Genomic DNA, 27,119 nt, shown 5'->3' with positions numbered 1-27,119 from the left:
TCAAACTACCTTGCTGCACATCTCCATTCCTGCCTAAATTGACCCTTCTTCTACCATATCTTTGGGCATCCTTTATTCTTACCCCTCCACTGTCATTTTATCCCTCACACTACTCGCCATTCTTGCCTAAATTAGCCCTATTTCCATCATATACTTGGCCACCCTTTATTCTTACACCTCCATTTTCATTGTAACCCTCATACAGTCTTCATATGCTGGCTCAGTGCTGTGCCTTTATGGGTCTTTTTTGATCCGATTCTCATATAAGTGCCTTGCACATCAAATTTTTCACCCCAAACCTATTTTACATTGTTTGATGACGATCCTACCTTTTAGAACCGATTACTTTTTTATGGGTTGTAACCAAATACAGTACGTTAAATGCAGTAGAAAATATAGTAAGGTCAGTAGTGGATCAAAACTAACCCAAATGACATGGCAGTGCTCAAAATGTGTAGCAGCTGTACAAAAATATGACATCTGGAAAATGTTTAGCTTTTTGTAAATTTAGGTCACTTTGCTAAAAACCTTCACATTTCTCAGTTGAAAATATGCCATTTAGGAAAATTGTATGGGGTGCAAACAAATCATCTACCCTAAATGAAAAGTAAACTACTACAAAGGCCATGGCAGTGCTCACAATGTGTAGCAGCACTGCAACAAAGTGACATTTGGAGACTTTATTGCTATTTGTAAAGTTAAGGCACGTTTCTAAAAGCCTTTATATTTCTGAGTTCAAAAAGATGACTTTCAAGATGTGGTGAAAAAACAAATTACCGTAAATGGAGAATAAATTCTAGTAAAGTCAAACATTGGTCAAAACCTAACAGAAAGACATGGCAGTGCTTCAAGTGTGCAGCTGTACAAAAATAGGACATTTCAAACCTTTTTGTAGTTTGTGAAGTTAGATTACTATACTAAAAGCCTTCACATTTCAAAGCTGAATCTATGATATTCAGGATGTTTTTATGGGTTGTGAACAAATGAACCGCCCTGACTGAGGCGGAAAAATCCATTAAAGTCAATGTCGGGTCAAAACTGACCCAAAAGACATAGACAGGTAAAGAAAAAAATTAGAATCTATAATTAATTGTGGGAAATACAGGGAAAGTCACAAAGTTTGATGCCAAAGAGATTAAATTTAAGGTGCTTTTACTGATTTCAAGCACAAAGTTGGGTCCAATTTGACCCGAAGATACTGTAAGGATAAAGTACCATCCCATTTTACATAAAGGCTCCAGACAAAAATGTCTATTGTCCAAACTCTTATTTGCTCTGTCACTTTAACAACTTCTATGGGTTGTTTCTTCTACATAGTATTCAAATTGTATCTCTGCATAATTTCATGCACATTACTTCATTTTATATTCTGATATTTTTACATAATACCTCATCAGACATTCTACAGCTGCTAATGCCTTATAGCAGGGGTGTTGAACTCCAGGCCTGGAGGGCCACAGTGGCTACAGGTTTTCATTCTAACCCTTTTCCTAATCAGTGACCAGTTTTTACTGCTAATTAACTCCTTTTCCCTTCATTTCAATAGCCTTGTTTTAAGGATTCAGCCCTCTGAATTTATTCCTTTCTTCATTAAATGGCAGCCAAACAGAAATGAGACATGAAACGAGCCAATGGATGACAAGCTAAATTGGGATTTCAAACTCCAACCAATTTCACTCCAACCAATTTCTTAATGAGAGGCCAATTCTTGCTGTTAATTAAACTTGTTATTTAATTCCATGGCTTATTGCTGCTCTCATTCTACCACAGCAGACATTTCCAAAGCTATTGATTTGTTTTTTTTTTCTAAGAACACTGTCAAGATGTTTTGGTGACCTGAGAGATCAACCTTACTGAGACCTCCATCTTTCTTTATTTTCAGATATTGCATGATGGGCACAGGTGAGCTGGTCATGTGGTGGCTCATTTTGTGTCTCGTTATTGTTTGGCTGCTAAGTCAGGTTAATTAAAATTAAGGCAAAAGAAGTTAATTAGCAGCAAAAACAGGTCAATAATGAAGAAGATGGTTAGAATGAAAACCTGCAGCCACTGCGGCCCTCCAGGTTTGACACCTGTGCCTTACAGGTTTGAAGGTTTGAAGCACACACTGGATACAAAACCAAAACATTTTGAAATCAGCTCTTCTAAATTCTACCGCTAAGTTTGTTGGCTTCCAACCAGAAATTCCCACTATTATGTAAATCACTATATTTATATTTATTTTAGATTTCTGCAAATATTGAGCCATAAATATGAGCACTATAAAAATCTTTAGCATTATAAGCTATGTGATTTTCCATTACTTTCTAACTACTTGTCTATGCTGAAATTTATAATTTCAAAATTTGAATGAGATGAAAGGGAGCAAAGATAGAGGCTTATTACACTCAGTTTACTCATCCTGATCTTGTGTAATATCACTGCACTTTCGTCAACAGCCCTGATGTTCCCTGTCACTTGTCCCCTAGCAGCAAATATATGAAAAGCGCCTCCTGCTCTGAACTAGATGAGAGCTGGTTGTGACGTACTGAAAACTAACCCTAACCCTACCCTACTCCTAACCTAACCCTAACCCTTAGATCTGATCTCTTATCGAAAGCCACCCACAGCTTGAAATGCCACATGCAATCTCCCTTATTTAGTAATAATACTCTTAAAATGGGAGGTGACATTTTTTAAATGCCCTCCATTGTCACTTTAAGGTATCTGCTTATTAAATGACATTTTACCAGATACCTCTGTGTTGTATTTCTTCCATTGTTCCTTACCTGTTTTCATTTCCTTTACCTTATATGCTTTAACCAATAAGCACATTTCGCACAACTAACCGTTCCACCCCACACACACTTTTAGAATGTCTCTCTTTAGATTTTTATGACATCCTGTACCTCTGCTGTAATTAAATACTCTTCCAAACCATCACACAGCCTTTCTGAGATGCCAGCTTGGTTTTCCCCTAAGTACGGAAATACAGTGCTTGAACACCTTTTTTCATTATGAATCATTTGTTAACTTACTAATGAAATGAACAGAGGCAGTTTTGAGCTTCAATGTGTGACATAAAACTGACAAAATTGGAAAACTAAATCCAAGAGTTAATCAAGGAGTCAAGTTCTACCTAACATGTGAAGTAAGAACTGCGAAAAGTGGGAAAATAAGTCCACGAGTTAATCAAGGGTCAAGTTCACCTGCCTGTAAATGAAAGACAAAGCCCATCAGCAAGCTCTTTCTAACACCCCTCTGAAAACTGCTATGAATTCTTTCCCTGGTTCTGGGAGTTAACGTGAAACTGGATAATCCAACAACATCAGTTCCTTGCCACTTAACCGATCGACAGCACAATGGTGAATAATTCATTAATAATTCATTACATTTATATAGCGCTTTTCTCAGTACTCAAAGCGCTATCCACACAGGGAGGAACCGGGAAGCGAACCCACAATCTTCCACAGTCTCCTTACTGCAAAGCAGCAGCACTACCACTGCGCCACCTAGTGAAGTCAGCCATATCATCCAGGACAGAGTTCGGAAATATCAGACTACCATGGGACGTCAGCTTCCTCCACCTATCAACCTGAAGAGACAACAAACAACAGGTATGAAGTTTTCAGCTCTGATTACTTTGCTAGCTAACTCACCGGATATTTTAATCATCAGGGAATACATTGTAGAAAATATAAATTCAGACCTGTCTACTAAAAGAAAGCATGGCTCCTGCTTTCCTGCTTCTTGGACTTTTAAATCTGTCAAACACAGCAATATTGAAATTCTACCATTACACACTGAAATAAATGACATTTATTGTTTGAGGTACACTTCTTTTCCTTGTCAGGGAGAAGACATTATCGCAAAGATCTGAGGACCCAAGTCTACTCCCAGAAGATCAAATGAAGCATTCAGTAGAACATACGGCCTGAACAGCTGGCTGCAGGACCTGGTGTGTGTGTGTGTGTGTGTGTGAATCACAGCGTTGACTTTATGAACAACTGAGGCCTCTTCTAGGAAAGACCACGGATTTACAGAAACGATGCCCGGAACCCCAGTCAACAAGGATTCAAAGTCAAATCTAAGAGAACTGATACGGTAATTTAGGGATTTTGATAGCATATCTGTTATGCATAAAAATGCATTAGAATGTTAGTAAAATGCTTGCTTCCTAAATGAAAATGTGTACTATGTAAAGTATCTAATAACTATTCATTGAGGAGTAAAAATAATTACACATATCAAAAATGTTATGCTATTTGAAGGTGCAGTGCTGCTCCACAGATCTCAGTGTCCTTCACTGGAGTCCCACAAATGGCTTTTGTCTGTGTGTCGATTGCACCGTCTCCTCACGTCACTGTAGGTTGTCCTGCAGGTACTCGGCTTTCCTCCCACATGTCCAAAGACTTGCAGGACAGGTTAACACTCAATTGTGCTAAGGGGATTTAAGAATGTTATATTATAAACAATTGAATTCTCATATAGTTTTGCATTAAATATATTCCACAACAAAAGCCTTCCTGGGTCTATGAAGAAAATAACATTCTCAAACCCTCCAAAGCCAGTTAAGGGTCCTGGGAGAGTGAAACTTAACCTAGCAGTATTAGGGCAAGGTCTCCACAGGCACACAGAGCTGTTTGTTTGCACCAATAATATCTAATGTCTTTTCAATAAACAAGTAGTATAGGACATTTTTAGAAAGATGCCAAAAGCACATTTTTCCATTAGAATTATTAACTCATTTTAACAAAGTTTGGACCCTAATACTTAACTAATTAAATGTGCTTAAGTGTGTTTAGTCTATCTGCTTTTACTATTAAAATTATTATTAAATAATAAACGTTAAAATGTGCAATAGACGTTTGTGCTAATTAGTACGACCATCATTTGTTAACCCTTTCTCTTTCTTTTCTTCATTTTTGGTATCCTGCTGTGGCGTTATGCGGCACTACACCCTTGTCAAAGTTTCTCGGCAATCCTATGGAAAATGTCATCGGCTTGAAGGATAACACATCTACAGTGACTCTGCAATCCTCGGACCCACATGACATCACAAGAAGCAGTGACAGTTTGGTAACATTTTAGTTTAGGTACTGCAAAAACGCATCGATTTCTCATGTACTCTTCTGTAACAAGACTTTCACAAAGGCTTCCTTTGCTCTTCATAACACTTATAAAACATCACTAGATGGCATCAGAGTGGCATCTTGACATGATATTAAGATGACTTGATAATATGAGGGTCTTAAACTGCATATGGAATAGAATGAGTGATGGGAAAGGAAGTACAGAGAATGAGAAAGCAAGGGAGGCCAAAGTGGAGGTGAACGGATAAAGTACAAGAAGATCTGAAGGAAAAGGGCTTGACTGGCAAGGAGGTGCAGGACCGAGCTGTTTGGAGAAGGTTGATCAAGCGCATCAACACCACATAAAAGTAGAAGAAGAAGATGAAGAAGAAGAAGAAGAGAAATGCATCTCAGTTGTGCCACTTCAAACCACTCCAAAGTGAAGTTTTGTAAACAGGTCACATTTCAGAGATGAAAAACACTTTATTGATATTTTATAAGTGCAATGAAGATCCAAAGAAGTGTTCGGTGAGGTTTTCTTACATAACAGTTCATGAGTAATAGAAGGATTTTTGCAGGACCTCAACTGAAGTGTTACCCACAGTTTAATATGCTACAGAATGCCCGGGAGGGGCTGGGCGGCCATTTGGCCTAGGTCAACAAGTCTTTGTATTCTTGCACTGCTAATGACCGTGGGCCCCCAGAGGTTTTTCTTTCTCCATTATATTTTTTCTGGAGTTTTTATTTTTCCTCTCCTCCGTTGCCATATGGCCATTGCTATTCAAAATAATAAACTGTTATATCAGCACTTATCAGATAAAAATCAATAAGTAATAGATTTAACAAATTATCTAAAATGCTCTGTATAACTTTTTTAATTATGAATATTTATTTTGTAATTTTTCTTCTTCTTATTCAACATTTATTATTATATAGTCTCAGCAGCATACTATTCTGATATCTTCCCTTTTTTTATCTGTCTTTATAGTTATATAATTTTAAGGTAAATTGTATAGTAATTCTGGTAAAACACTTTCAACCTCATTCAATCAATAAAATGGTCCACTCTGGGTATTGTTCTTCTTCTTATATCCAGGCCTGACGTGTGTACTGACTATACGTTAAGCCCTGTAAATAAAATAATTTTGGAGCTACTCTGCCACCTGTTCATTTGTTCTGATCTGCATTTGTTATTAACTTTCTACATATTTTTGTCAGCTCTGTCCTCAACAAATGATCTTCTTCTTCTTCTTTCAGCTGCTCCCGTTAGGGGTTGCCACAGCGGATCATCTTCTTCCATATCTTTCTGTCCTCTGTATCTTGCTCTGTCACACCCATCACCTGCATGTCCTCTCTCACCACATCCATAAACCTTCTCTTAGACCTTCCTCTTTTCCTCTTCCCTGGCAGCTCTATCCTTAGCATCCTTCTTCCAATATACTCAGTATCTCTCCTCTGCACATGTCCAAACCAACGCAATCTCGCCTCTCTGACTTTGTCTCCCAACCGTCCAACCTGAGCTGACCCTCTAATGTCCTCATTTCTAATCCTATCCATCCTCGTGACACCCAATGCAAATCTTAGCATCTTTAACTCTGCCACCTCCAGCTCTGTCTTCGGCTTTCTGGTCAGTGCCATCGTCTCAAACCCATATAACATAGCTGTTCTCACTACCGTCCTGTAGACCTTCCCTTTCACTCTTGCTGATATCTGTCTGTCACAAATCACTCCTGACACTCTTTCCCACCCATTCAACCCTGCCTGCACTTTCTTTTTCACTTCTCTTCCACATTCCCCATTACTGTGTACTGTTGATCCCAAGTATTTAAACTCATCCACCTTCGCCAACTCTACTCCTTGCATCCTCACCATTCCACTGACCTCCCTCTCATTTACACAAATGTATTCTGTCTTGTTCCTACTGACCTTCATTCCTCTCCTCTCCAGAGCATACCTAAACCTCTCCAGGGTCTCCTCAACCTGCTCCCTACTTTCGCTACAGATCCCAATGTCCTCAGCAAACATCATAGCCCATGGGGACTCCTGTCTAATCTCGGCTGTCACCCTGTCCACCACCATTGCAAATAAGAAAGGGCTCAGAGCCGATTTGGGTTCTTGGTCGCCTTCCTGACAGAGGGCCTTTATGCCCAGTTATTCAGTTTGGCCAAGCGACCAACTCTAAAAGGGGTCCTGGTGGATCCAAAATTCATCCATTTTACAATTTTTGAGGCCACTGTGTTCCTGGGAACATTCAGAACTTTAGAAATGGTTTTATTCTCTTGGCCTGATAAATGCCTCATTAGAACCTTTTTGCAGAGGTCTACAACAAATTTCTTGGACATCATAGCTTGGTTGTTGTCTTTACTAAGTGATGTCTGAATTATTTCGGAATGCACTCTACACTGTGCATTTATTGCTGTAAACTCTTACATGGTTTATTGGTTGTATTTAACATTGTATTTTATTATAATTATACTTTATTTGTAATATTAGTCTATAAGTGGAAGGACACTTCATAAAGATGGATTCAGTTATTTAGGTCTATGACCCTGGACTGGATTTCATGGATTTGATAATGTTTGAATGGATTGATGGATCATGTGGATGCCCTGCAATGGACTTGCACCCTGTGTTATCACAGAATGACTCCTTTAAAAAATTACCTTCTCTTAAGTTCACATTATAGAACCTTTTTATCGCTGTCAGATTTGGAGATCACAGTCGCTGATCTCATCACCCCACCATGATAATCGCCGATCTCCCAGCACAGGTGTGGCTCATTCCGTTTTCTCCTACAGCCAATTGTGTGCTGCCTGATGATGAAGCACTACATGAATGGCTGTGGTGCATTAGTACATAAAACATGAGACATCAGACCGATGAGCTTCTCTTTTACTGGTGAGGTTCAAAAGGTGAGTGTTCCTGATTCTTCGTCATTACATTCTATGCATTGTACGTCTGACTCAATGCTTAAAGGTGTTTGAATGCAGATCATAGAGTAACAAATAAAAATAATCCATCCATCCATCCATTTCCCAACCCGCTGAATCCGAACACAGGGTCACGGGGGTCTGCTGGAGCCAATCCCAGCCAACACAGGGCACAAGGCAGGGAACCAATCCCGGGCAGGGTGCCAACCCACCGCAGAATAAAAATAATCACAAAAGCAAATTCTGAGTTTAAAATCAAACTGACAACTTTATTTATTAATAATAATGATATTGTAAATAATGTACTTTTTCCACAACACCATCATTTATTTGCTGTATCACCTTTTCAAACAAAACATGAAGCTCAAAGTGCTTTACAAGATGTTACAAGGTCTCACGCAGGTAATATTACAAAAATAATAAAAAAAGAAGTGAATACACCCAATAAAATATTTTTTTCTTTTTAAAAATATGTGGACCTATCAATATTTAATCTTCTTTTAAAATTATTTTTATTTTGTTTTTTATTTATAGACACCTTTCAAGGCACACAAGGACACCTTACAGAGTACATTAATAACAACAGTCACAACATAAAATTAATAACATATTACAGTACAATAAAACCAGAATAAATACAATAATAAAATTGAATTTAAATGTATCAGCTAAAATCATCAGACAGAATAAGCCAGCTTAAAAAATGTGTTTTAAGATGAGATTTAAAAGTAGGAAGAGAGTCGAAATTAGGAATGTCTTGTAGGAGAGAGTTCCAGAGGTGAGGGGCCACTCGACTGAAAGCTCTAAACCCCATGGTAGTCAAGTGAGCAGGAGGTATAATAAGAGTGATAGAGGAAGAAGATCTAAGGACACAAGAAGGATTGAGGACACAAGAAGGATTGGAGATGTGAAGAAGATCAGAAAGATAAGGAGGTGCCAGATTGTTGAGGGTCTTGTAAGTAATAAGCAGGATCTTAAAATCAATGTGATATTTAATAGAGAGCCAGTGAAGCTGCTGAAGGACTGGAGTAATGTGTTCTGTGGAAGGGGTTCTGGTAATAATACGAGCTGCAGCATTCTAAACCAATTTAAATTTATAAAGGAGTTTGTGTGAGGAAGACCAGAAAGGATAGAATTGCAATAATCATTACAAGATGTAACCAGAGCATTAACATGAATAGCAGTGCAGGTAGCTGAAAGAGATGGATGCAAATGGCTATTATGTAGAAGTACGCAGACCGAGTAACATTATTAATATGCGCCTCAAAGTTTAAGGTACTATGGAGAATAACATCTAAGCTCTTAACCTGGGAGGAAGAAGAGATTAGAGAATTATAAATAGTCAGTGAAGTATTATTACATTTATCCAAAACAGACTTCGTTCTTCCCAGAAGATAAAGGTGATGTAATTGAAAAAAAAAATAAACCTTGCAATCATTTATTCAGTGAAAAATGAACAGATATGCCATTATAATATCTATCTATCTATCTATCTATCTATCTATCTATCTATCTATCTATCTATCTATCTATCTATCTATCTATCTATCTATCTATCTATCTATCTATCTATCTATCTATCTATCTATCTATCTATCTATCTATCTATCTATCTATCTATCTATCTATCTATCTATCTATCTATCTATCTATTTCACTAAGTAAGTCTACCCTTGGCTCTGATAGCTGGCATTGCCCCCCTCAAGTAGATATCTTCTATGACTGTCTGCCAATCTCTGACACCGACTAGGAGAGTTTTTCTCTGATGTTGTTTGTGTGTCATCACTCTCTGGTCCCTTGGATGGACCATTATTTATGTTAAAAATACATATGGGGTCCCAGACCATGTGATATTACACACATACGATTGGCTAGCTATCCTGGTGAAGGATGGTTCTGCCCAAAAGCTTTGATCCTCATACGTATCTGTGCAATCTCTTGTTGTCTACTTCTTTCACTGTTAAGCTGTAAATTGTCTGACAATTTTAAACTAAAAGCATCACAAATTATTTAGATAAAAATACACATGCACTAATGATATGAATGATTGGTACAAAACAGAAAAAAGTACAAATGTACTTGGGTGATACTATTTTAGTCTACAGGAAAGAAAACATATAGATGTGTTTACTGTAGATAAGATGCTTTCAATATAAATTGCCTTTGCAAGTTAGTTAAGTAAAGTGCCTTCCAGGGTCCTATAAATTCTTTTGTAAATTAGTTATGACCTTTAGAATTTTTTTGAGAAAAATAAAAAAATATAATCTGCAGTTTCAAAACATCATGATTTTGTCCTTCCAGACAAGCTTCCGACAAAATAACTAATAAATTACTTTAAGAAAAGGAATCTATGGCTTCATTTTGTGCATTAAAAATCAAGCAGGCCCAAATCTCTAATCAAAGCAGCATCTCCCATTTTGCGAGTTGTCACGTCTGCCATTTGTGGCATCTTTTAAAAAAGGCTCAGACAACCAAAACTTGCCACGCCCACTCTGTGAAGAGCCAAAAAGCGTGCCTGCAACTTTCAGTTTCATTTCTAGCTTTCTCTGTCTCTAATCCTCCTACGATGGCAGAAGAAAACACCTCGTTGCCCCAGGACCAGTTTCACTGCTGCATGTGTCTAGAGACTTTGGAGGGTGCCGTTTCTTCCCCATTTGGAATTCACTTCTGTAAAAAATGCATCCAAAACGGCTCGGATAAGACAGGTGAGGTCAGCTACCAAGAGTGCAGGGAGACTGTTAATCTGTGTAAGGACACTGTGATAATCGAAGCGGAGGAGGAATTAAAACCAAAAGAGCTCAGCCCCGCTCCGTCTCAGAGTGAGGTTGGACACGGAGATGTCGGCTGTGATGCCTGCACTGGGAAGAGGCGGAGGGCTGAGAAGTTCTGTGTGACCTGCCTGGCCTCCTTCTGCAAGACTCACATCCAGCTGCATTATCAGGTTCCTGCCTGGAAGGAGCACAAGCTCATCGATCCAAGTGAAAATGTCCAAACGAAAATCTGTACAAAGCACCTGAAAAGCCTGGATATTTTTTGTAAAACGGACCAGGCGTGCATCTGCATAATGTGTGTGATGGACACCCACAACACGCATGTAATGGTGGAGCCTCAGAAAGAAAGAACAGAAAAACAGGTGATAAACTTCTTGATTTTAATATTAGTTATACTGTACCTTGTTCTACATTTATTCTGTTTATTACATCTTGCCTGAAGAAGGGGCCTGAGTTGCCTCGAAAACTTGCATATTGTAATCCTTCTATTTAGCCAATGAAAGATGTCATTTTGCTTAACTTCTCACTACATCCATAATGGCTAACACGGTACAACACCCTGGTACTAATTCTACAGTAATTGCATGTCAAATGTTTGTTGTCCTTAATTCATTTTGTTTCTTCTGAGCTCCCCCACATTCCAAAGTATGCCTGCTAGGCAAACTGGTGACTCATAGCTCAGCCTGGTATGAGTCAGTGTGGCTGTGCACATGGGTGTGCCCACTGATCCTGCCATCCAGGGTCGCTTCCTGACTTGTGTCTAAAGTTGCCACGATAGGCCTTAACCTCCACCCTGACTCTCGAATTTGAGAAACCAATTCAGACAATGGATGGAAGGATAAATGGATAAACGGTCTTCTGCCATCGCAATTCATTTTTGTAAAATTGCAGGGAATTCATCTTGTGTGAGTTAATGTGTTTGTGTGCCTTCCTTTCAACTACCCCACTGCATGAATGGTTCATCTCAGAGTGAGGCCAGACATGGAGATGCTGGCTGTGATGCCTGCACTGGGAAGAACCTTAGGGCCATGAAGTCCTGTCTGGCCCCCCTTCTGTGAGACTCACATCCAGCTGCATTATCAGGTTCCTGCCTGGAAGGACCACAATGTGCTTTGCACATGATTCAGGGGTGATCCCACCCATTAATCTGAAATTTAGTTAACACACAGTGCACAGTTATCCGTCTATCCACACATTGCTAAACTCACTTTATCCTGTCTGCAGTGGGCTGGTGCTCTGCCCGGGGTTTGTTCCTGCCTTGCGCCCTTTGCTGGCTGGGATCGGCTCCAGCAGACCCCCGTGACCCTGTGTTAGGATATAGCGGGTTGGACAATGACTGACTGACTGACTTTATCCTATGTGGGGGTCACAGGAGAACTGGAATCTCTCCCAGTAGATATAGGGCACAAGGCAGGGACAATGCCTAGATAGAGCGCCAGTTAATTGCATGGTGGACACACAGACACACACACGCACACACACACGCACACACACACACTAGGGTCAATCCGTAATCTAAATCAAATAATCAAATTACAGATATTTATTAAATGGCCTAGTGAGTGAAAGTGTGGCTGTTGTGTGTGTGTTGGTTTCCTCCAGGTGTTCCAGTTTCCATCCCAAGACATGCAGGTTAGGTGGGTTGACAATATTAAATTGACCCCTGGTGTGTGTGTGTGTGTGTTTACTGCCCCATCCAGGGATTGCTCTAACCTTGTACCCAATGCCTGATGTGACAGGCTCCATCTCCCCCATGACCCTGATCTAGATAAGCGGGTTTAGAAAATGAATGGAGGGATTGTCACTAAACGTTAGCAACAGTCACTCCGAGAAACTTACAGTGAATGAAACAGAAGCAAAGTGCTCTCTTGGTATTCTGATTTTTATATTTAAGGGATGTAGTGTTCAATGCTTAAATCAAGCAGATTGCAGCACAGGAAAATCGATTTTCAAATTGTGATTTTTATACTTGTTATTCTAGAATCGGGATGGCACAGTGGTGCAGTGGTAGCGGTGATGCCTCGCAGTAAGGAGACCTGGGTTTGCTTCCCGGGTCCTCCCTGCGTGGAGTTTGCATGTTCTTCCCGTGTCTGTGTGGGTTTCCTCCCACAGTCCAAAGACATGCATGTTAGGTGCATTAGCGATCCTAAATTGTCCCTAGTGTGTGGTTGTTGCGTGTGTGTGTGTCTGTGCCCTGCGGTGGGCTGGCACTCTGCTTGGGGTTTGTTTGCTGCCTTGTGCCTTGTGTTGGCTGGGATTGGCTCCAGCAGACCCCTGTGACCCTGTAGTTTGGATATAGCGGGTTGGATAATGGATGGATGGATTCTAGAATCTTCTGTATGGTGAGATCTGCTTTAACATTGTCACTTCAGTAATGCAGAATATAAAAACTGGTTAAATTCTTATCAGTGCTTCTTGCTTCTGTCTTCAGATTCATTTGGAGGCGATACGCTCAGAAAATCAGAAAACAATAGAAGAGAGACAGACGAAACTGGAAAAGATGAGAAAGGCCTTGGAACACATTAAGGTGAGGTTTGCAAGTGAATGTAACAAAACATTTTTAAAAATTCTGCATCTGTACAATAATGATGGGTAGTGTGCCACACTGTAAGAAGAGATCTGAGTCCAGGCCAAGCACAAACTGTGTGAGGTGTACTTGCTCTCTCTGTGATTTCTTCCTTACATATCTCAAAGACTTGAAGGTTAGGTGAGTTGGTGTCTTTAAGTTACTGTAGGATGTTGAGAGGGTCCTGGACTAGGTTAATTAGGTTAGGAGCACACGCTGATACAGGACATTGTCGCACCCACCACACGACAAACCAACTCAGGATCGCAGATTAGGACCAGAGTGCAGCCATGCAACGGGTGATACCTCAGCACCACACTAGTACAGATGGAGTGGAACCAGTGTGAGGGTTTGTATGGTAGCTGGAGTGCCAATTCTGACACCAACCCCCAGGTTTTTCCCTGCAGGCTGGAATGCCTACCTGGATGCTGATTAATGTCATACCCAGGATGGAGCAATTGCAGGTAAAGGGCCTTGCTCAAGGGCCCAACAGAGCAGAGTCCCTTTAGGCATTTATGGGATTCGAACCAGTAACCTTCTGATTGCCAGTGCAGATCCCTAGCCTCAGATCCATTAGGTCAATGGCTGGCTGTATATACTGACATGGGCTCCTACTGCTGCTAGCTTTTATTTAAATAATAAGAATTAAAAATGTATTGATCCATTCATCCATATTCTAAGCACACTTCTCCATAAGCTCAAGCCTGTCCCACCAAGCATTGGGCACAAGGCAAGAACCATCGTTGAATATGGTGTGAGCCCATTGCAGAGTAAAAACACACACACACACACACGAGGGTCCAGTAGTAGTATCTGCTGGCTGCATATACTAGCATGGGCTCCTACTGCTGCTAGCCTATATTTAAATAATAAGATTTTAAAATGTAGCAATGCATCCATTCATTTTCTAAGCACAATTAGCCAGATCAACGTCACAGGGAAGCTGAAGTCTGTTCCACTAGTCATTGGGCGAAAGCAGGAACAATCTTTCAACCTGCTGCAAGCGCATTGCAGGGTAAAATACATACAAATACACACACACATACACACACACACACACATCCGGGGCAATTTAGCATTGCCAGTCCACCTAACCTGCATGTCTTTGGACTATGGGAGGAAACTGGAGCAACCAGTGGAACACAGGGAGAACATTAAAACTCCACACAAGAACTTGAAACCCAGTTTCCTTGTTATGATTAATTTATTTGCTTTCCTTGCACAGAGTTTTCATTTCAGTTTATGTATCTGCCTTTGTGGTGTTTACAGCACCTCCTCTGTTTCTCTAGATCAGGGGTCCCCAACTCCAGTCCTGGAGGGCTGCAGTGGCTGCAGATTTTCATTCTAACCCTTTTCTTAATGAGTGACCTGTTTTTGCTGCTAATTCAATTCTTTTGAATTCATTTTTATTGACTTGCTCTTGAGGACTCAGACCCCTTAATTGTTTCTTTTTCCTTAATTAGCAGCCAAACAATAATGAGATACAAAATGAGTGAAAACAACTGGTGTCCATCACACAATATCTGAAAATAAAGATAGGTGAAGGCCTTAGGTATGTTGATCTGCTCAGGTCCCCGAAACATTTTACCAGAGCTCTCAGAAAAGAGAAAATTAACAATTTTGAAAATGTCTGCTATTGCACAATGAGAGCCTCAACAAGCCATGGAATTATAGAATGGGTTTAGTTAACAACGAGAATCGGCACCTAATTAAGCAACTGGTTGGAGTTTGAGGCCCTGACTTAGTTGGTCTCCTGTTGGCTCAGTCGCTTCATATTTCATTTCTGTTTGGGTGCCATTTAAGGAAATAAATGAAGCAATTCAGAGCAACGATGAAGAAATGCAGGGGAGCAAATCTTAAAAAAACAAGTCAATTAACATCAATTCAAAAGAAGTTAATTAACAGCAAAAACAGGTCACTCCTTAAGAAAAGGGTTAGGATGAAAACCTACAGCCACTGCGGCCCTCCAGGACTGGAGCTGGGGACCACTCATCCTGATTATTTACCTCATTTATCTCAAAAAGACAGGCAGCTTAGTTGAACTGGTGACTCTGAGTGAGCCCAGTATGAGAACGTTTTTGCTCTGTGTTTCATTAATATTCTTGCCTAATCTTATTTGTTTTTCTTTTCTTTTCTTGTAACTTTCTCTTTGACATCTTGTAAAGCACTTGGGACTATTAGAAATAAATGTTGTTGTTATTGGATGGATTCTTCCCTCCAGCACCCTTGCATATGTCTTTCCAGGCATGCTGAGCAGTTTGATCCCTCTGTAGTTGGAACACACCTCTGGTCCTCTTTCTAGAAAATGTAAATAGCTGGCAAAGTCTAGATGTATATGTTGTGAGTGCTGCAGGAGATGGACGGGCGTCTCAGAGGATGATTCCTTGCCCGGATGGGATGCCATGAAAAAAGAAAATGAAAGGACAGGCTCTCTGACCAGATGGGTCCAAGAATACTCACCTGGCAGCAAGTCCAGCCTGATGGGAGGACAAGGAGGGACACCAGCATCTGGGTACTATGTCCTCCAAAATGCTAGAGGGCATCATGGGAATTGGAGTTCTGGTACACAACCTTGTTGGGTTCAGTGAGTGCCATCGGGAAGGCGCTGCATGGGGATATTGATCATTACTTTTAGGGGACTTTCCTATGACCCAGAAATGCTTCCTACCCCAGAAGTGCAGCCAGGTCAAAGATAAAATGGAACCGCATCATCTTAACCAGCAGACAGATTTGGGAGGAAGTGGAAGAGGTTTGATGGGACAAGTGTGAAGAAACAGGATTGTTTACTGGGCTGTATAGTTTGGTTGTTCTTACTTCATCTATTAATAAAAAGGGACTGTATCTGAACCTGTGATTGGTTTGGGTGTGATTGTGTCTGAGGTTTGGGGCTCAGTGGCATCCCCTACTGGTTACAATAGACTGAAAATCCACAATGTGAAATTTGAAAGTTATCCTGAGTGGCTTTTTGATTCAGAATTCATTGTGATGCATGAATTTAATTCTCCAACGTCCAGATGAAAATGTCCCCCCCTCTATTTCTGACATATCTCAATCTCTGACATTGTTTCTGTATCGTCACTTTCTGGTCCTTTAGATGGGCCATTATTTATGTTATAAAATACACGTGGCATTCTAGACCATGTGATATTATTACACACATATGATTGGCTAGTTATTCTGGGGATAAATGGTTCTGCCCAAAAGCCTTGATTCTCTTAAGTTATCTGTGCAGTTTCTTGTTGTCTCTTTCTTTCACTGTTAATTTATAAATTGTCTGACCAGTTTAAACTAAAAGCACCATAAATTGCTTAGATAAAAATACACAAGTATTACATTTAGAAATGATTGGTACAAAATATATAAATATATTTGGGTCATAATTTTTAGTATATAAGATAGAAATAATGTACATGGGGCGGCACGGTGGCGCAGTGGTAGCGCTGCTGCCTCGCAGTTAGGAGACCCGGGTTCGCTTCCCGGGTCCACCCTGCGTGGAGTTTGCATGTTCTCCCCGTGTCCGCGTGGGTTTCCTCCCACAGTCCAAAGACATGCAGGTTAGGTGGATTGGTGATTCTAAATTGGCCCTAGTGTGTGTGTGGGTGTGTTTGTGTGTGTCCTGCGGTGGGTTGGCACCCTGCCCAGGATTGGTTCCCTGCCTTGTGCCCTGTGTTGGCTGGGATTGGCTCCAGCAGACCCCTGTGACCCTATGTTCGGATTCAGCGAGGTTGGAAAATGGATGGATGGATGGATAATGTACATGTATTTAGATAAGATGTTTTCTATATAAATCACCTTTGCAAATTGCCAGCAATTATCTTTGTATAAATTCCTTTGTAAATTAGTTAGATCCTTTAGAGTTAATCAAAGTTAATTTTTTTTTTTTTTTGCAAAAATCTTTAGTTTAATAAAAAGAAAATCACGATTTTATCTTCATGGACAAGTATCAGACATAGTAACTAATAAATAATTTAAGAAAAGGAATCTATGGCTTCATTCAAAGACTGTTTTATACTACTAGCCACAAACTAGCTTCTTATATGTTGCATGACTTCATGCTCATCCAATCTGATCTCTCAAAATTATTAATCTTTTACGAAATCAGGTGTCTGCAGACAAGGAGGTGCAAGAATGTGAGAAAAACTTCACTGATCTGATTCACTGCATCGAGGAAACCTGCAGGAAAGTGACGGAGCAGATTAGACAGCAAGAAACGAGAGAAATGGAGAAGGTGGAAGCCATCATCAAGAGACTGGAGAAGGAGATTGAGACTCTGAAGAAGCGAGACGCCGATGTGACTGAGCTTTTAGTGACGGACGACAACATCCATTTCCTCCAGGTAAGAGCGCTGCTTCAGAGAAATTCTCATTGGGCTAAGAAGTGCTGGAGCTCAGAACATTTTGTGCCATGGATGTGAACCAGCAATGAGCCCATGGCCTCTTTCTTACACAAGATTTCCTTAATAGATGACCTTATTCTTAATCTTTCTTACTTCCTCTCTCAGATATCCCATCTTTTCTTCTTTTTTAATCCAGACTTTCTCATCACTGTGTGTCCCTCCTGCAAAAGAAGACTTGAGCAACATGAACTTCATGGCAGACTTCTCATGTCAAACCCTGAGGAAGGAGGTGTCTCTTCTGAAACAGCGTCTCGAGAAACTGAGAGAGGTTAAAATCGAAAAAGTGACATCTGCAGGTACTCTTACTCTGTCTGCGGGGCTGCTTTTAAGGCATGAGTGATAATACGAGATGAGACACAAAAATAATCGGATTGGTAAAAAAAATATAGGCAAATAGGAAGGATGATCGAGGACAGGAATGTTTTTGTCAGACAAAAACTGGTTTACAGAAAAAGAGAAAATTCATGAAAAATTTAATGTTGATTCGCTGTTCAATTTTTTCACCCAACATTATTGCGACTTGTGTAGCAATTGTTGTGCAAATACTGATTGGGCTATTCACAGGATATACCTAGTCGGTCAGCGGTTTGAGAGGGCGTGTAGGAGGGTATATAGTTCTATGATTCACATCCAGACAGTTTTCCAGGAAAGCCCCAAGCCCAGTCCGGTTATTTTTGTGTCTCACCTCGTAGCTAGTAATAAGAAGTGTGGCGTGATTAAACCCGCTGTGAACAATCTGTACTTTCTATTTCTTTCTAGTGAATGTAATTCCACTTCATATCCCAATGTTTCCAGAACAGAAGTGCAGACCCGAATTATTGAAATGTAAGAATGTTTCACTTTACAAATAATTTTAATTCTTGAAGGTTACTTTTTATTTTGTCACTCTGAATGAGTCTATTAATTAATACACTGTGACAGATAGGGGGTGCCACTGAAGTCCTGACACCAAACACAGTCAAGGGTACAAATAAAGTGTATTTTATTTTAGCAAATACCTTCCATGGATTCTTCTTTCAACATAGGATCACAAGCACCATCCAATATGTCCTCCTGTCCTCTTTAATAAAACCCCTGTGTATGTCCAATGTCCGTGTGTGTGTGTGTGTCTTCTGGTGAAGTGCGCATGCGCGGGGCATGGTGCGATGCTTCAAAGCAGATGCTTCAAAGGCCGCCTGACATGTCACACAAGACAGAGAGGGCGGGACCTATAAAATATCGCGTGGCCGATCCAATCGGATTTCGGTAAATGAAGTAAGACCTAAAACATAAAAGACGAAAAATCCAATTGGGTACTGAGACGTGGAGACCAGCTTCCCCAAAGAGGTGGGATTAGTGTTTGTTGTTGTGCAAGTGTTCACTCTGAGGATGTCAGATTTGCAATTAAGAAGCTTGGCCCGGTGAAGTGTAAAGTGTCAGTCATTGAAGGGGTTTTCCTAAATATACGAATTTTCATGATATTACAATACGATGACTTTTAAAAGTAGATTTATTTTCGCGTACATAAAATCCGTTGCTGGGGAGATGTCACACATACAATAATCAGCCACTAAATTGGCCCTAGTGTGTGCTTGGTGTGTGGGTGTGTTTGTGTGTGTCCTGCGGTGGGTTGGCACCCTGCCCGGGATTGGTTCCCTGCCTTGTGCCCTGTGTTGGCTGGGATTGGCTCCAGCAGACCCCCGTGACCCTGTGTTCGGATTCAGCGGGTTGGAAAATGGATGGATGGACATTATATCGGTTGCTGGGGAGAATCTGCTGATTGCCCACTGTTGTGACAGAAAATTAAACGCATATTACAGACATCAAAGCCAGTATTATTGTCAGACAAAATTACAGGCATTTTACAGAAAAATTTCATGAGGTAAAAAAATTGAATTTTTTTCCTAAATATCTTCTTCAGACAAGAAACAGAATGAGGTCAAGGTCCCTAGCCATTTAATATAGACTGTTCCTACTTTATGCACTACTGTTCTGGCGCCTGTTATTGTAACGGGCTTAATGTCTAGTATATATTGTAGCAGTAGAGGTGTGTGTCCACCTCTTGAACCCTCAGGTACCACTCCAAACACCAGATGAAAGTACAAGACTTCTTTATTTTGTAATCACGTGCACAAAGCACCCTCCACTCCACACTATTCATATAATCAATAAACTCACAATACTACTCTTTCCTCCTCGCCCAGACGCTTCGCCACCCTACCTCCCAGCTCAGCTCAGTGTATGGGCTTTCCCAGAGTCCTTTTATACACCCTGACCCGGAGGTGTTCCTGCCCAACATTCCACAGTTCCTTATTCCTTCCGGGTCAGGGTAAACAGTCCTTATCTTCAACCTTGAAGCACGTCATCTCTCCTGTTCACGTGACCAGGACGTACATCCAGGTTATAGGGCACACATGAGTCCACGGGCTTCCCGACAGCGACTCCTAGTGGTCCCCAAGGTATCCAGCAGGGCTGTGTATAAAAACTACATAGTCCATGAGGCCCTGCTGGAATTCGGGGCCCGTCCATGCTGTCGGGAGAGCTCCTCCTGGCGGCCTGGGGGTGAGGGCCGGAATAAGAAGCCGGCAATCCATCACAATATATAAATATTGTGAAGTGTGTGTCTCTGTCTTACACACACAAAGACAAGGCTGAGATACGGTTCTTTAGCAAAACCAGATTTATTCATCTTGAAAACAGGAACAGCACGGTTATTTATTGCAGCATGATCTACCACTCTCCTATGCACAGACACAGCAGTCAGGCAGAGTCATGGCTAAATAATACTGTTACCTGCATTTATAATGTTCCTTGCATCACCCATCGAGATCTTTTCAGAGTTGCTTCGGCGGCAAGCCACTGCAGCGCTGTGAGCCTGCGATTGTCCTGGCAACGGATAAACAGTCTTCCACAGATGCGGTGATCACACTTCAGGATGCTCTTTGGCGTGTTGCTTCACTCACCAGCCCGCCCGGCCTCCACTATGCGTCAGCCACTCGTGTATGTGGATTTCACTTTCATCAAACAACAAATCTTTTAATTCTTGTGGATAGGCCTCTTCATTGGGAAGAAACACTACTTTTCCCTGATGGCAACACAAATTAGACGATCTACAAGTCTCCGACTTAAACTTTAAAGCCAAACAAAATCTACATACTTCTGTCATATCACCTATGTCCATATATTTGATCTCGTTTTTCTGTTCAGTTATTTCACCGAGTAATAATTTCTGTTTGTTAGTGCTAATGCAATCTTTACTATCAGTTTTTGGAGACTTTCGAATTTTAGTACTTTCATAATCCCTAACCTGCTCATGCATATTTTTGAACTTCTTTATGATGTTCTACTTTGTCTTCAACTCTTTGTCTTTTATTTCTGACCCACTTGGAGCTGAGAGCGAGGAACTGTGTCTGACAATAGCATTCACATGAATGAGAAGTGAGAGTGGACCATGGGTGTGGTTGTAAATGTTTGAGAGGAGGGCGGGACATGTCAAAATCTCTTGGCAAAAACCTGAAATTATCTCTCGCGGGAGTTGAAATTATCTCCGAGAAAGTCTTGTCCCAGGATTTGCTTTTATAATATATATATATGCTATATATAAGCACCATCCTCCACTGTCCTCCAGGCAAGCCCTGTCCTCTACTTCCCAATTCAAACTTGCCTGGATGAGGTTTAGTGGCTTCGTTCATGCGAGACCTTGAAGTACTTCTTCTGTTACATGATTTCAGGCCGAACCTGGTTTTGCTGGTGTTCAGGTGTAGGTGGTTTGAGTCGCACCATTTAACAAAGTCCTTGATTAGGTCCCTATACTCCTCCTCCTGCCCACTCCTGATGCAGCCCACGATAGCAGTGTCATCAGCAAACTTTTCCACGTGGCAGGACTCCGAGTTGTATTGGAAGTCCAATGTATATAGGCTGAACAGGACCGGAGAAAGTACAGAGCCCTGCAGCGCTCCTGTGTTGCTGACCACAATGTCAGACCTGCAGTTCCCAAGACGCACATACTGAGGTCTGTTTTTAAGATAGTCCATGATCCATGCCACCAGGTATGAATCAACTCCCGTCTCTGTCAGCTTGTCCCTAAGCAGCAGGGGTTGGATTGTGTTGAAGGCACTAGAGAAGTCTAGAAACATAATTCTTACAGCACCACTGCCTCTGTCCAAGTGGGAGAGGGATCGGTGTAGCATATAGATGATGGCATCCTCCGCTCCCACCTTCTCCTGATATGAAAACTGCAGAGGGTCAAGGGCGGGTTGAACCTGTGGCCTAAGGTGGTGAAGCAGCAGCCTCTCCATGGTCTTCATCACATGTGATGTCAGAGCAACAGGCCGGAAGTCATTCAGCTCACTAGGACGTGATACCTTTGGGACTGGGGTGATGCAAGATGTTTTCCAAAGCCTCGGGACTCTCCCCTGTTCCAGGCTCAGGTTGAAGATGTGCTGTAGAGGACCCCCCAGCTCCGATGCACAGACCTTCAGATAGATAGATAGATAGATAGAACTTTATTTGCCCACAGGGGAGATTTGGATATTTATGGAGCTCTTTAAATAATTAAAAACATAAATAGGTAGATATTTTTCCCCAAGGGGAAATTACAACTTTACAGAATATCAAAAAATATAACAAGACACAACCACAAAACTGACATGAGAATGTCTTGCTTGGATAACAGGAGAGCTGCTGCTGTCAATAACAGGCATGCAGGTGGCAGTAAGATGTAGTCAGGCCTGCCCATTTGTGCCACAGGCTTACATTTAGGGGCATTTAACTTCTGGATAGAGCAGGTCATGTCAGCTGGAACATTCTTATACAAATGTGTTCCTTCCAATGTTCCCCTAGTTGAAGTCACCAGCAGAACGATTCATCGTTAAAGTGTTAGTAACAGAGTGAGTCATTTCTGTTGCTGAGCTCTCCTTGGGCAATAATGTGATTGAATTCAGTGAGTACTTCAATGTCCATAATGCACATTTTAGTTCTAATTTCTAGCCATTGCTTATTTACATAGATGTCTAATCCCTCTCTTGCCTTTTCCTCTGCATTTTACCTGTTCTGCATTAAAATAGCATCTGTAATAATAAGTTTAAGCCTGTTCTCCACAGTACCCAAAATGCTACCATAGCTGAACTTGCTGTGACTCACCATGAGATGTGTCAGTTCATCCATCTTATTTCAAAACAATTAAATATCTCTCATTATATGGAGGCAAGACAGATCTGAAATCTTTCCAAGTTACTTTTATCCTTGCTCCAGATCTTCACCCCTTCCATCCTCTGTGAACTGATTAGGTGTGTGGACGCTAGGGGTCACTGTTGCCCTGTTGAACCCACCAAACAGACGTCCCAGTCACACGTGTAAAAGCACAGAAGAGTAATCTTTAATATTTCTTCAATAATAGTGCCCAAAGCACCACGCCTTCCACAATTCTCAGTAAACAATTACAATAACAATAATCCAATCCTCCAACTCCCAGCAGCTCCGTCACACTCCCACCCAACTCTGGCTCGATCTGCTGGGGTTTCCCAGAGTCTTTTTAAACACATCTTCTTTTGTCAATTGTCCTGGAAGTACTGCGGGCTTCCATCCTCGTCACCCCGAAGCACTTCTGGGTTGACGTCCTTGTAATATCCACCTGGTTCTTGGTGAGCTCCCCCTGGCGGCACCAATGGCACCCAACAGGTCTGAGGATACGGACTCCATGTCCCATGCTGCCCTGCGGGAATCAGAGGAGCCATTTCTATCCGGGGGAGCTGCCATCTAGCGTTCCGGGGGATGTAGTGTCCTGAAAAGGCTGTTTCTTTCAGTTGAGGGACGTCCTGGCCAGACTGGAATGCTGGCCATCCCTCACAGGTGTAACAGAGTTTCTTATTGCACTAGTGGTTACAGTGCAACCAGCTGAGTAGGGAGTATTTAATATTTCACACATTATGTTCCTCAGAGTCGCTTACATTTTGAGACGTGGCAGTCATAAAGTAGCCTACAGATCCTCCTTGCTCACCCCATGACTGCTCTTATGTTTGCAATTCATCTAAAAGACAGTTGGGATGAGCTGATGCTTGGGTTTGCGACGACAGTGGCCTACCACCAATTTAAAAATCCATTTATCCTAGTGACAATCTAAATGTCAGCTCAAATCTCATCTCAACACTATTAATTAAATTGTTATTTTTAAAAAGTAGAAAAGAAGAGTGAAAGAGAGAGACAAAAGTAAAGGGCCGTTGCCCGTGCAACACTAGGAAGTTGCTAAAAATCCAGCGGCATCAGTCCAGATTTTCAATTCCTTTAAGGTCACTCTTTTAGTGACCATGTGGACTCATCTTGTTCCTTCCTACCTTCCCTTTGATTTCTCTTGGTCCCCATTACCTTATCTGAAGGTGTCACCTCTCTGTATTCTGCCTTTTGTTAAACTGCCTACAGGCCTTTACATAGGAGGCATGACCTCCCATCCTCCCTTTCTTTATCCTGGAATAGTATTCATAAAAATGTCTCTCTCTCCTTCTCTCTTCCACAAAAAAAAAATAAATAATAATAATCACCAACTGATTTTAACATTTTGAAACATATTATTTGCACCAAACACCCCTGAAAATGTTATACTGTGAGCCTAGACTCTTCTCTGAATACCCATAGTACCTTTCTTCACAGATTTTTGGGACTGTGCCCATCTCCTCCTTTAGGTGCTTCATCTCTGACTCTCCTTCCTCATTCAACATAAAGTATAATAAGAAACATGAAATAGCCTCAAGCCCGTAGTCAGCAGCACGTTGACCTAGACACATAAGTGACAACCCATAAATGAACACATTCATTTATAGCTAAAGAGTTTATCCATCCATCCATTATCCAACCCGCTATATCCTAACACAGGGTCATGGGGGTCTGCTGGAGCCATTCACAGCCAGCACAGGGCGCAAGGCAGGAACAAACTCCGGGCAGGGCGCCAGCCCACCGCAGGCTAAAGAGTTTAATGAATGCAAATTATCTCACTGATTTTGTTGTCTGTACGCAGATTTCTGTCATCTAACATTGGACCCAAACACTGCAAATGGACACCTCTTTCTGTCTGAAGGAAACAAGAAGGTGACGGTAATGAAGAAGGAGACCATGTATCCTGATCACCCTGACAGATTTGACCACTGGTGGCAAGTTCTCTGCAAAGAGGCTTTGTCTGGGACTCGCTATTACTGGGAGTTGGTGTTGAGTGGAAGGGAGACGGAGATAGGAGTCACTTATAAAAAAATCGCCAGGAAAGGAAAAGGCAGAGACTCTCACATTGGGCGCAATGAAGAGTCCTGCACTTTAACTTGCTTTTCTGTCTCCTCTTTGAGGCATAACAGCAGGCACACTAAAATAACTGTTCCCCACTACCACAGAATAGGGGTGTATTTGGACTGGCCGGCTGGCTCGTTGCTGTTTTTCCGTGTTACGGACACAATGACACTCCTGCACAAGTTTCAGTCCACCTTCACGGAGCCACTTTATCCTGCTTTTTGGCTTCCTTATAAGGACAGCTGTGTAACAATCTGCACCCTTAACAAATCTGGCCACTCTTAAGCACCAGGCTTTGGATTTGCTGTTTTTTCATGCATAGATTGCAGCATAAAGCAATGCATTTCATTTGTCCTCAGGATGAAAGTGGGCAAGAGTGTAGGAAATACTGCATTCAGCAACTTAAATAGATATAGGCTTTTATTATTTGGGGCAATGTAAACTTCTGTATTATTCAAATCTGATATCTTGGATCATCTGCAGACAACAAATTAAAATCTACATTAAGTAGGGCCTACCTTGTGGTGTAATGCATGAAGGAATGGGTGTATATTATACTTATAAGGGCATTACAAGAATAGCAAAGGTGGAAACATGGAAGCAGAGGGGGAGCACCAGCTCCATTTCGATTTTGAGGGATAAAGAAGAAGAATGAAACTCCTGGAAGTATTTGCTTCGATGTTCACAGCAAGTCCCTTGCAAACACAACAAAGTCCATCCATCCATCCATTTTCCAACCCGCTGAATCCGAACACAGGGTCACGGGGGTCTGCTGGAGCCAATCCCAGCCAACACAGGGCACAAGGCAGGGACCAATCCCGGGCAGGGTGCCAACCCACCGCAGGACACACACAAACACACCCACACACCAAGCACACACTAGGGCCAATTTAGAATCGCCAATCCACCTAACCTGCATGTCTTTGGACTGTGGGAGGAAACCGGAGCGCCCGGAGGAAACCCACGCAGACACGGGGAGAACATGCAAACTCCACGCAGGGAGGACCCCGGGAATCGAACCCAGGTCCCCAGATCTCCCAACTGCGAGGCAGCAGCGCTACCCACTGCGCCACCGTGCCGCCCATCACAACAAAGTCCTTTCAAAAATTGGTCTTGGACAGAGGAGTTGATCTCAAGCCTGGGTCATGACCCACATATTCCAATGGTGTGTCACATAAAAATGTTGTTCAAACTAAACCATTATCTACATCAGTGGTTCTCAATCTGTGGGGTGGGCCCCCCTAGGGGGGCACAAAGTAACAAAAAAGGGGCCACGATGATGTGAAAAAAAGAAAACAAGAATCGAAAATATGAAAAATACATCTATTGAAACCAAAACAAATTAACTTAAACTACATTCTGATACTAGAAAAATAAATATAGAGTTAGATAAATGTCGATAAAAGTTAAGTAGGTATAATAAAATATCCATCCATTCATTACCCAACCCGTTATATCCTAACTACAGGGTCACGGGGGTCTGCTGGAGCCAATCCCAGCCAACACAGGGCTCAAGGCAGGAAACAAACCCTGGGCAGGGTGCCAGCCCACTGCAGGGCACACACACACACACATCAATACACCAAGCACACACTAGGGACAATTTAGGATCGCCAATACACCTAACCTGCATGTCTTTGGACTGTAGGAGGAAACCGGAGCACCAGGAGGAAACCCACGCAGACATGGGGAGAACATGCAAACTCCACGCAGGGAGGACCCGGGAAGTGAACCCAGGTCTCCTAACTGTGAAGCAGCAGCGCTACCCACTGCACCCGTATAATAAAATATGCATCTATGATATATCATTAATTAAAAAAGAAAAAATTGGTATTAGTGGGCTCCTTTCAAAAAAAAACTTAGGGGGGCATGATTAAAACTGTTATGAAAACTCGGGTCGCAAATACTTAAAGGTTGAGAAACGCTGATCTACATCAACTCCAAGTGCATACTAGTCTTATCAGTGGTGGAACAGATCATTTTATACACAGCAGATTTACCGCTGTTAAATAAAGACTTAACATTTGTCCATATACAGATGTGGACAAATTTGTTGGTACCCCTCCAAGAAGAACCAACAAATGTCTCTGAAATAACTTGAAACTAACAAAAGTAAATGGCACCCATCATTGTTTATCCCGTATTTAACAAAAATCA

At 41.5% G+C, this 27,119-nt stretch overlaps 1 protein-coding gene and 1 long non-coding RNA gene across 2 annotated transcripts; both read left to right on the top strand.

The window, feature by feature from the left end:
• The first annotated feature begins 2,239 nt into the window (after positions 1-2,239).
• Positions 2,240-6,205, top strand: LOC127529896 (uncharacterized). The gene is made up of 2 exons (XR_007936501.1): positions 2,240-3,596; positions 3,833-6,205. It is a non-coding gene; the product is annotated as an uncharacterized LOC127529896 (long non-coding RNA).
• Positions 6,206-9,638: 3,433 nt separating this feature from the next.
• On the top strand, positions 9,639-25,984 carry LOC114661974 (tripartite motif-containing protein 16-like). The gene is made up of 6 exons (XM_028815249.2): positions 9,639-11,114; positions 13,184-13,279; positions 17,421-17,654; positions 17,851-18,010; positions 18,474-18,539; positions 24,703-25,984. The coding sequence occupies exons 1-6, from the start codon at positions 10,332-10,334 to the stop codon at positions 25,245-25,247; spliced, it is 1,884 nt and encodes a 627-aa protein (XP_028671082.2). The 5' UTR covers positions 9,639-10,331; the 3' UTR covers positions 25,248-25,984.
• Positions 25,985-27,119: the final 1,135 nt, after the last annotated feature.

This window comes from Erpetoichthys calabaricus, chromosome 12 (genome assembly GCF_900747795.2).
Source record: "Erpetoichthys calabaricus chromosome 12, fErpCal1.3, whole genome shotgun sequence".
Lineage (NCBI taxonomy): Eukaryota > Metazoa > Chordata > Cladistia > Polypteriformes > Polypteridae > Erpetoichthys > Erpetoichthys calabaricus.
Note: the sequence above shows the minus strand (reverse complement) of the source record. Positions and strands in the feature narration are given on the sequence as shown.

Excerpts from the sequence above, each read along its gene's own strand:
- LOC114661974 (XM_028815249.2), top strand. The coding sequence starts at position 10,332 with ATGGCTTCATTTTGTGCATTAAAAATCAAGCAGGCCCAAATCTCTAAT. Across the intron at positions 18,011-18,473 it reads CGAAAAAGTGACATCTGCAG|TGAATGTAATTCCACTTCAT; the intron begins GTACTCTTACTC and ends ATTTCTTTCTAG. Across the intron at positions 18,540-24,702 it reads CAGACCCGAATTATTGAAAT|ATTTCTGTCATCTAACATTG; the intron begins GTAAGAATGTTT and ends GTCTGTACGCAG.